Below are 10,302 nucleotides of genomic sequence, written 5' to 3'. Positions count from 1 at the left end.
GAATTACAAACACTTCTTTTACAACTTTCCGGTGACCCGGCCTGCGCCATCGCGCCCAAGTTGCACCTCACCGAGTCACCTCACATTCCCACGTCCTAACAAAACAAAAACGTGCACCTCAATATGTTCCTCAATTTGGTGTACTACAATACGGAGTACTTGACCTTACCAATTACAGAGTACAGCCGCCAAGAAATAAAACAAATAGATGCACAAACTTACCAACTTTGACTTTCTTCATGGCAACCGCATTGTTGCTGTACGCAACACTAGTCTTTGTCTCTCTTACCACCTCCTATGCCAAAGATAAACCTCCCCTTTATGTATTCGGCGATTCTCTTTTCGACGCCGGTATGACTTTGTACACCGGCGTCGACGGAGATGGTGCTGAGTTTTGGCCTTACGGTCAGACTTACTTCAATAAGCCTTCTGGCAGGTATTGTGATGGTCGTGTAATCCCGGATTTCTTAGGTAAAATTGCGTTCGATCATCACTTCTGCAAAATTATATTTGACTCTTCAAAACTACATCTTATATGTTTTTTTTTTTTTTTTTTGGCAGCTCAATTTGCAGGTTGGCCACATTTGAGGACATATTTGCAACCAGGGCCTAAGAATTATTCCCAAGGAATCAATTTTGCTGCTGCAAGTGCTTGTGTGCTTGTTGAAACTCGTCCCGGCAAGGTAATACTTACTTTTTATGTTCATTTTTTGGGTTAGTTATGTAAATTAGATCCTATTTTTGCATTCCAATCGTGGGATTATTATTCAGAAGGTGAGTGGATTTGAATTGATAAATGATAATCTCTGTGGTTCAATTTTTGATATGTTGATTGATTACTCTTGGAATATGACAAATGGTCAGGAGAGTTTGAGACTTGTTTCAATTGATGTTTTAGGCCTTGAGAAGTTGGGATTAACAATAGAAAATTAGGATGTAGGTATTTTTTGGTGGACATGAAAACTCATAGGAAGTATAACTTGCTAGGAATTGGACAATTGCATTATTGTTTAGTTTACCGAATTGGGATTCTGCAATTGAAATAAGGGTGGGAGACTTGGTTGTCAACAGAACAATGAAGGGATTGTTGATGATCAACTGAACAAGACAATGGCAAAATGTTGGACAAATTTGTTGAAATGAAGATGCTTCCACTTCCAGTACTCCAGTAGCTTCTGTTAGAGTTATGGTATATCTAGGGTTCTAGGAAATTAGAGTTGTGTTAGTTTAGGAATCTAATAGAGTCCTAAACCTAATAGAGTTATGTAACCAAGTTATGATTATGTAACCAATTATGTAACCAAGTTATGATTAAGCAATTCAGTTATATTATCGTCAATCAATATTATTTCTCTATAGTTTAACAGCTTCAATATGCCGTCAAATCAGATGGCTCTCAACAATTCTACAAGTAGCTTAATTATAACTTGTGGTTCTTCAATATGTAGATTAGTAGGAACTCTAGGTGTCGGTTATGTTTGTATTCTTATGCTAATACAATACCGCTTTCTTCTGCCAGATAAATTTGGCATTGCAGATGTATTACTTTGTCCAAATGGTGCGAAAACTGAAGCAGCAAGTTGGAAAGTTAGAGGCCAATAAGCTACTATCCAAAGCAGTATACTTGATTGACATTGGAGGAAATGACTATTTTAGCCTTTTCGACCCCATTACGTCAGGCACAAGACGGCTTCCTCCGCTTCCTCTCTCACTTCGTATGAAAAAGGACTACATAAATGAGATACTTGGTGAACTCACCACCCACATTTATGTAAGAACTCCTAAATCCCAATCATATCCCTCCTTTACATTCCTATCTTTCTTATTAATTAATTAATACGAGTACATAAAATTATACACAAATTCTTGTGAAACACAATATGATAATTAGTGTACTATTTCGCATGGTCTAGTAAGTGTCAGACGATTTGATAGAAGACTTATCGGTATCTCTAGTTGAATCAATAAACTAACAAATGATTGTATATGTGTATGCTTTGATGGATAAAATAGACACTGTACAACAAAGGGGGAAGGAAGTTCGTATTCCCAAACATTGGTCCTCTAGGGTACTTCCCTTCAATGAAGGTCCTTTGCATGCTACGATCTGAACCAAGCTGTGTAGAGGATCTACACGAGCTAGCCAGGATGCACAACACTGCATTTTCTGCACTAGCTAAACGATTGCAAACCCGACTACCAGGGTTCAAGTACTCAATATATGATTTCTACACCGGCGTACAACTCCGTGTCATAAATGCTCACAGATTTGGTACGTTTATGTTTATGTTTTCGCGTACGTACATCCTAAGGCTCTGTTCTGTTCTGTTCTGTTCGACTTATTTTGACTTATTTCACACAAAATAAGTTGAGATAATATAAATTATGCAAAAATAAGTTCTTTTTCAGACATTTTCACACACACTAAATAAGTTAAGCATATTTGGATCTACTAGTAACTAATTACATTTTTCATGTCAATTATACATGACAGGTTTCAAGGAAAGTAGAACAGCTTGTTGTGGAAGTGGACCTTTCAATGGTGACTTCACTTGCCAGAAACTAGAACATAGTTTCACTGTTTGTAGCAATCCAAACGATTATCTGTGGTTTGATGCAGGGCATCCTACCGAGAGAGCTAACGAGCAATTCGCGATTGAAATTTGGTCGGGAGGATCCAACGTTGTAGCTCCTTACAACTTGCATACTTTATTGTCCATGACTTGAATCAAAGCTAGCTACTCAAACAGCTTGTAACAATGGATAAAACCTTTTAGTGATACTCCCTCTATTTGACAATAATAGTACGTCACACAAGGTACTACTTTTAGCATGTGCCAAAAAAAGAAGTCACATTGCTCGGAGTAGTAGTGGTTTTAGGTTGATTTGAGGGTAAGTATGAGAATAGTCCAACAATTGTAAAGGGCATGTTAAATTGTGTCATTATTCATTATTATGTCGTGTTAAATAGGAGCGTTACAGAACTAGTATAATATTTTCGGACAAAAATTATTTTTTATTGGAAAATTACTTTTTCTGTGTGTTAGTGAATTGTATAATATGACTTATTAGTTTGAGCTAAATGAAAAGGTTTTAGCAGGCATAGATCAGGCCAACATAGATGGAGGAAATGAAATAGAATACATGTAGATCTTCAGTACTCCCTCCGACCCGGAATACTCGCACCGTTTTGACTGGACACACTTGTCAATGTATACATTGACCACCAATATCTTGAACTATATTTTTTTTAGGGATATCTTGAACTACATATTATAAACACTTATAAATGATTAGTATTTTGAAAATATATATTAAAATGAAGCCAACAATATATTATATACTAATATTTGTTTTCATATACTAAAAATAAAATAGAGTCAAAGTAAATTATGAGTATAGTGTAAAAAGTCAAACCGATACGAGTATTCCGTGACGAAGAGAAGAGAGTAATAAACAATAGGCCGAAATCTCATATGAGAACCAGCAAATATTTGATTAGAGAAAGTACTAGCTAGAAAGAGTCAAATTAAGCTTGATTTTGCACATGGATGATGGGTATCAGACAACCAGGCCATATGAAATTGGTTGTAATTTATACAATACCTCTACCACTTTGTTCTCTTACAATATTTAAAGCTTGAAAGTTTAAACAAACTATTGACTTAAGCCGACATATTTCTGATAATAACTTAATGGAAGTATGTATAAATTAAAATACAGCCATGAATAAGATAGTTGCAAAATTTAATCATCTTGTTTATTTTGACTTTGGTTACTCCATAACATTGAACTTTCTTTTAAAAAATAAAATAAAAGAATTACTCGATCTAACATTAATTTGATTTAACTGAATCATCTCTGCAAAAAGCTATTACTAGTTCGTTAAATTATCACTGCCCATTTTCAGTTTTTAGTATTTTGATTTTGAAAGTTTTATGATTTAGATTTAATCAAGAATAAATAATAGTTATACATATATCAAACATATTGATTTTGAACACTGACAACCAAAAATAAAAAACTATTTATGTAGTTTTCATATTTTTGCATTTAGTTGTCTAAAATCGGGGAAACAAAAAAACCGTACCAGTATAACTGTATATGTGTATAAAGTCGTAATTAAATTCATGAATATTTTAATCAAATTCATGATTAATTGAATTGGCCAAATGAAACCATTATGATGAACCTAAAGGATAAGTTTAGACTACATAATATTAAGTTATTATTAACATTAATCGTGATATATAATCCCCAATCATTTATTATACTTCAATTTTATTATATTTTGTTGAAAATCATTAATTCCACACAAGCAAGCAATATGCCAATATGCATCCCACGTCCTCATTAATATTAACGTGCTCTCCGATCCTTTAATCTATGTTTCTCCCTTTTGACACTACTTCACCCCCCAAACAAAAAAAAAAAACAATTTAAGTAACAATTGGTGTCTTTCTCCATATATGGCAAGAACAACAACGAACATATTGGCGATATTGGCAATATGTGCAACTATACTCTTTATTTCTCCGACCACCTCCAATGCACAAGACAAGAATCTCCTCTTCGTCTTCGGCGATTCGCTCTACGACGGCGGTATGACTTTATACAACGGTGTGGAGGGAGCTGGGGCTGAGTTTTGGCCGTACGGCGAGAATTACTTCAAGAGGCCCGCCGGAAGGTATACTGATGGTCGTGTCATCCCGGATTTCTTAGGTATTCTTGCTTCATATATGATATGTGTTGGACCGACATCAACAAAACTCGAATATTCGATAATTTATGGTTTGGTTAATTAGTTAATGGCAAATTTGTAAAAAACTACCTTATAAATTTGGATTTTTGCGAAAAACTACCTTATAAAAAAAATGTTGTAATTAACTACCTTATAAAAAATTTACGTTGCAGGATACTACCTTTCGTCGGATTATAAGCATCGATTACACATTTCGGGGTCGATTTTACTAGGTGCATCTCATGTGGCATGTCATGGAAAATGAGTAATTAAATAACTCATGAGATACATATGATAAAGTCAATCCCGAAATTATGATTCAACGTTCAAAATTCGGAAAAAGGTAGTATCTTAAAACATAATTATTTTATAAGGTAGTTAATTACAACATTTTTTTTATAAGGTAGTTTTTCACAAATAATCAAATTTATAAGGTAGTTTTTGACAAATTTGCCTTAGTTAATCTATCATTAATATGAGTAATTGTTTTTGGCAGCTCAATATGCGGGTTTGCCGTTTTTGAGGCCATATTTGCTACCAGGGCTTAATGACTATACTCAGGGAATCAATTTTGCTTCTGCAAGTGCTTGTGTGCTCGTTGAAACTCGTCCTGGAACGGTATTTCTTTCTTTTTATTATACTACTATATGCTAAATAAGTAAATATACTTTTTCTACATCATTTTGCTTGTATAAATCCTATTTTTAGCATCTAAATCGTGAAATATTTGTTTTAAAAGTGATCATATTATTCAAACGAAAATAATAATTAAAAAAAAAAGTTGATATTTTCCTCCATTTCATTTCATAAAACACCATATTAACTTATTAAGCCAAATTTGACTATTGATTACGTCGGTTTAATACATGTTGATTAAATTATACTTGGTGGTAAGTAATAATGTGATTGAATATAAAAGATGATTCTAATGACTTCAATTCATTACAGGTTGATTAAATTATGCTAGAAAGAGTGAATATTATGTTGTTAACCTTAGTTAGGGTTGGCGGGCTTCAAATTGATAAATCAACCAATATTAGCCCAAATATATAATGGGCCTTTGCTAGTCAATCAGTTAGGATTGTTCATAATGCGGTCTAGACAATTGTTAAACCGCAAATCAAACCGTATTGTTGCAGTTTGGAAGTACGGTTTGGAATTTTGACCAAGCCATGATTTGTAGTTTAGGTGCGTTTGGAACTTTTTTAAACCAAATCGTAAGTACTTCCTTCGCATCGCAATAGATGTATCATTTCTTTTTTTCAGGTATCATAATATGCTTTTTGGACATTAATATCTCTAATTACGTGTTAATAAAAATTATAAAAAATTGATATTTGGAATCTTCACATTGGTACGAATCCCAAACCTTTAAAATACTAACAATTGGAGTACTATGCTTAAGAATAATGTTATGACTTGTGAGTCACAAAATAGTGAAATTCACTATTACTAAGATTTTTTTTTTTCACTCCTTTCCATACATGCTCTATGTTGCTTGTTCAAACAACACAGGTTCAAGTCTTGTTAATTACATATTTTCCCAATTTCTTTTCTTTGTTTCACTTTCTCCTTTTCTAATTTAATTTGCGGACTAATTTCAATACGGGACTGCACGCGTTAGCGCGCGGTCCAACAACTAGTTTAACAAGATCTCACTTGACTATGTTTGTTTTTATATAATGTGAAATAATAATTGTCAAAGTTAGTTATTGAATAGTGTCCAAAAGAGAAACGATACATCTATTGCGGAACCGAGAAAGTATTAAGTAATGCGGTTTGCTATTTACTCCGCAAACCATACTTTAATGTGGATTGCAATTATCTTTAAAAGAATATGATGTAATTACTCGTATGAAATTCATATCACTCTGCCTTCTGTATGTCATTAACACAAGACAATGAATCACATGTGTAGAACTGGAAATTTTAACGTAAAGCAAACAAGATACATTTTAGTGTTAAAGCCACCAAGTGTATCATGTGGTGTACTTAAGACACAATTTTTTTTAATTATTTTTTTATTTTAAAAAGTTCTTTTTGAGCTTTTATTAGTGTTTATTCACGCGATACATGTGTGATATTTTACTTGGAAATTATAATTGTAGGAAACAAAGATCATAATAGTATATGGTTACGTAGAAAAATGAAAACAAAAAATTAGTATATTTTTTTGTTTGTAATGATCTTTTTCTAGAAATATATAATATTAATTTTATTTTTCATTAAACAAATTTGACGCATTAGTATAGATTGTAGAGTATAATAAGCATTTTACAAGGGGACATAAAAAAGTTCAAATACCTTAGGCGTTCCCTCACAAAATAGAAATTTAAATAATTTTAACATTAAGCACCATTCTTTATTTCTTTAACAACTAAAATTTGACATGAATTTTTATGTTCATAATTTATTTCTCATTTTATCTGTTTTCACTTGTTTTGCCTGACAGATAAATTTGGCGAGGCAAATGGACTATTTTGTCGAGATGGCATGGAAATTAAGAAACCGAATTGGAGAATTAGAGACCAATAAGTTGTTATCCAAGGCAGTCTACTTGTTTAACATTGGAGGAAATGACTTATTTAGCCTTTTCGAGACGAATAGGGGAGGGTTTCCTCTCAATCCCTATATGAAGAAAGACTACGTGAATCAGATACTTGGTAACCTTACCTCCCACATTTATGTAAGATATCCTAAATCTTCATCTTTTTATTTAAGTTAACCTTTTTATTGCATTCACATGGTATCAGAGCCTCTGTTTTCCGTAAGATTAAAAAACCTAAACCCTACAAACTAAGTTGGAAATAGAATCTCTAATAGATGAATAAAAACTAATTACCTATTGTGTTTGTTAATTAATTGAAGTATATGGTTGATAATTTAGACAATATACAACCAAGGAGGAAGGAAGTTTGCATTCCAAAACATAGGACCTCTTGGGTGCATGCCATCAATGAAGTTCATGCTACAATACCAAGGAAGTTGTGTAGAGGAGCCAGTTGAGCTAGCCAAGATGTATAATGCTGCATTTTCTGCACTAGTTAACAGATTGCAAACCCGACTTCCTGGGTTCAAATACACCATATATGACTTCCACACCTCCTTACACATTCGTGTCCTAAACGGTGGTAGATATGGTACGTTTATACAATGCAATGATTAAGCGTATTTAGATCTGTTTAATTAATTAATTAATTATATTCGGCTTAATTATGCATGACAGGGTTCAAGGAAAGTGAAATAGCATGTTGTGGAAGTGGACCTTTTAATGGTGGATTTAGTTGCCAGAAGAAAGGGAATAGCTTCACAGTTTGTAGCAATCCTGCCGATTATTTGTGGTTTGATGCAGGACATACTACCGATAGAGGTAACGAGCAATTCGCGAGTGAATTTTGGTTAGGTGGACCTAATGTCGTTGCTCCTTACAACTTGCAAAGTTTCTTGGCCATGAGTTGATTGAACCAAGGAGCAATTAGCACATATAAACCTTATAGAATACTCCCTCTGTTCCATAATAACAGTTACATAGATTATTTTTAGCATGATCGGAAAATAAATTCGCATTTCTCAAACTACTATTGTTAGGAATTGTATTGGATATTTGGAATAGTCTAAATATTGTAAAGAGGGCATGTAAAAATTATGTGCCATAATCGAGCAATATAATGAGGATATTCACCATACAACTAGGACTATTTTGAGGTACGTGTGCTCAAAAAATTCAAGTACATGGGCCGATGGGCGTGCGACTTCTTTAATTTAAACTCATATTACAACCTGTTGTATCATGTATGTACGTAGAAGTTAGAACCAGTTCGGGTAGGAGGAGTGTGATTTTTCTTTTTGAATTTGAGCATAATGTAAAGCCTACGGGATGGATTACACAACTGTAATATTGAGTTTAGACTTTAGAGCCAACTAAATTGCAAACTTCTGAAATGGGCCATGGAAGTGGACTTGTGGTGCATCAGCCCAATGACATTATTCATTCGTAAGGCCCGCAGTGGTAGGTCATATGTGAAATGGACACAGGACATATGCCATATGGCCCAATAGGATCGATGGCATGTGAAATTCAGCAAATGTTTTTACTCTGTTAGGTCCACTAAAAAATCAGAGCTTCTAAGATAAACAGCAACATCACTTCTTATTTAAAAGTGATATACTATAAATATTGTATATAGGTGTAAAGTTAAGTTAATATTTAAAATTTATTTCGACATAATGTAAATGTTATCGATTTTTTAATGACAATATTTTTTGCTTTAATAATTATCCCTTTAAAATCACTAATAAAATATACATATAAAAATAATGTAACCCTTTAAAATATGTATCTATTAAAAAGTATTTTATAATATAAAAATTAATAAAAATATGTTAAAAGTTACTAAAACTGAGTAAAAAAATTTCTATAAAGAATTGCTAAAAGATTTGAATCAAACCTATGGGACTTAAAGAATTATGGAAAGGTTTTTTCTTTTCTTTTTTAACAGGGAAATTATCTACTCCATCCGATTTTACAAGAAATTTAGTTTATATCCAATGATCTAATGTGTGTAATTGTGTAAACCTATTGAAACAGCAAAGCTACACACTATTGACACTACTTTTGAACCATCGAAGAAATTCAATGTTTTTTCTGTTATTAAAGGAGATGTTTGACTATCCACACGACCACACCTTTAATGGAATTGTTTGCGGTAAATGATAAGCGCCTAGGTTACATAAAATATCAAGATTTCTTAAAATTTAAAGAGCGGTTAACCGGTGCAAATCTTTTATGAGAGTGTTTGGTCGAGATATGATTAAGGGTTCGTTTTGTTCGACTTATTTCAAATAAAATAAGTTTAGATAAGTCAAAAAAAGTCCAAAAAAAAATTTCCATACATTTTCACACACAAATAAGTTTTTCCAGATAAGTTCAACTAAAATATAAATTTAGACAAAATAAAACGAAGCCTAATATAGAGATAAAAGATTAATTTTTTTAAAAAAATGCTTATGGGAGCTTTTTGGAATAGAGGTTTGGGAATGCGGTAGTGAAATGACTAACATATCATGAGGTTGGTCAAATTTACTGCTCCATGCCTTTTACAAATGATTCTAGAAAAGGTCCTCCACTAATCAATTATTCCAATATCCCTAATATTGATTTATAAATAAAAGTACTTCCTGTAAATCTAATATACATATATAAAGGAGACATATTTGCTGAAAGATTAGAGCGCCACCTAGGATAACTAATGGTTTCGGCCAATGAAATAAGAATTCTAATTTCTTTTTGAATTAAAAAAATTAAATGTCACGTAGATAATTAATTAGGTGTCACGTAGATATTTTAATTAATTAATTATTAATATATACAACTCCATCGAAAATCAAACACTCTAATAATTAATAAATAATCGATTGCCATGTAGATAATTAATTAGGTGCCACATAGATATTTTAATTAATTAATTACTAATATATACAGCTCCATCTAAAATCAAACACTCTAATAATTAAAAAATAAATCTAAAATAAAATTCATCCAAAATCAAACAATAATCTAA

At 32.5% G+C, this 10,302-nt stretch overlaps 2 protein-coding genes across 2 annotated transcripts; both read left to right on the top strand.

Annotated features, from left to right (window-relative positions):
• Positions 1-3,041, top strand: LOC110787217 (GDSL lipase). Its single transcript, XM_021991802.2, has 5 exons — positions 1-471; positions 562-683; positions 1,520-1,771; positions 2,014-2,272; positions 2,495-3,041. Exons 1-5 carry the CDS (start codon positions 240-242, stop codon positions 2,725-2,727), a joined length of 1,098 nt encoding a protein of 365 aa, XP_021847494.2. The 5' UTR covers positions 1-239; the 3' UTR covers positions 2,728-3,041.
• Positions 3,042-4,320: 1,279 nt separating this feature from the next.
• On the top strand, positions 4,321-8,894 carry LOC110787167 (GDSL esterase/lipase 4-like). The gene is made up of 5 exons (XM_021991741.2): positions 4,321-4,722; positions 5,238-5,359; positions 7,194-7,427; positions 7,629-7,881; positions 7,968-8,894. The coding sequence occupies exons 1-5, from the start codon at positions 4,470-4,472 to the stop codon at positions 8,198-8,200; spliced, it is 1,095 nt and encodes a 364-aa protein (XP_021847433.1). The 5' UTR covers positions 4,321-4,469; the 3' UTR covers positions 8,201-8,894.
• Positions 8,895-10,302: the final 1,408 nt, after the last annotated feature.

This window comes from Spinacia oleracea, chromosome 1, assembly GCF_020520425.1.
Source record: "Spinacia oleracea cultivar Varoflay chromosome 1, BTI_SOV_V1, whole genome shotgun sequence".
NCBI lineage: Eukaryota > Viridiplantae > Streptophyta > Magnoliopsida > Caryophyllales > Amaranthaceae > Spinacia > Spinacia oleracea.
This window is presented reverse-complemented; position numbering and strand designations above follow the sequence as displayed.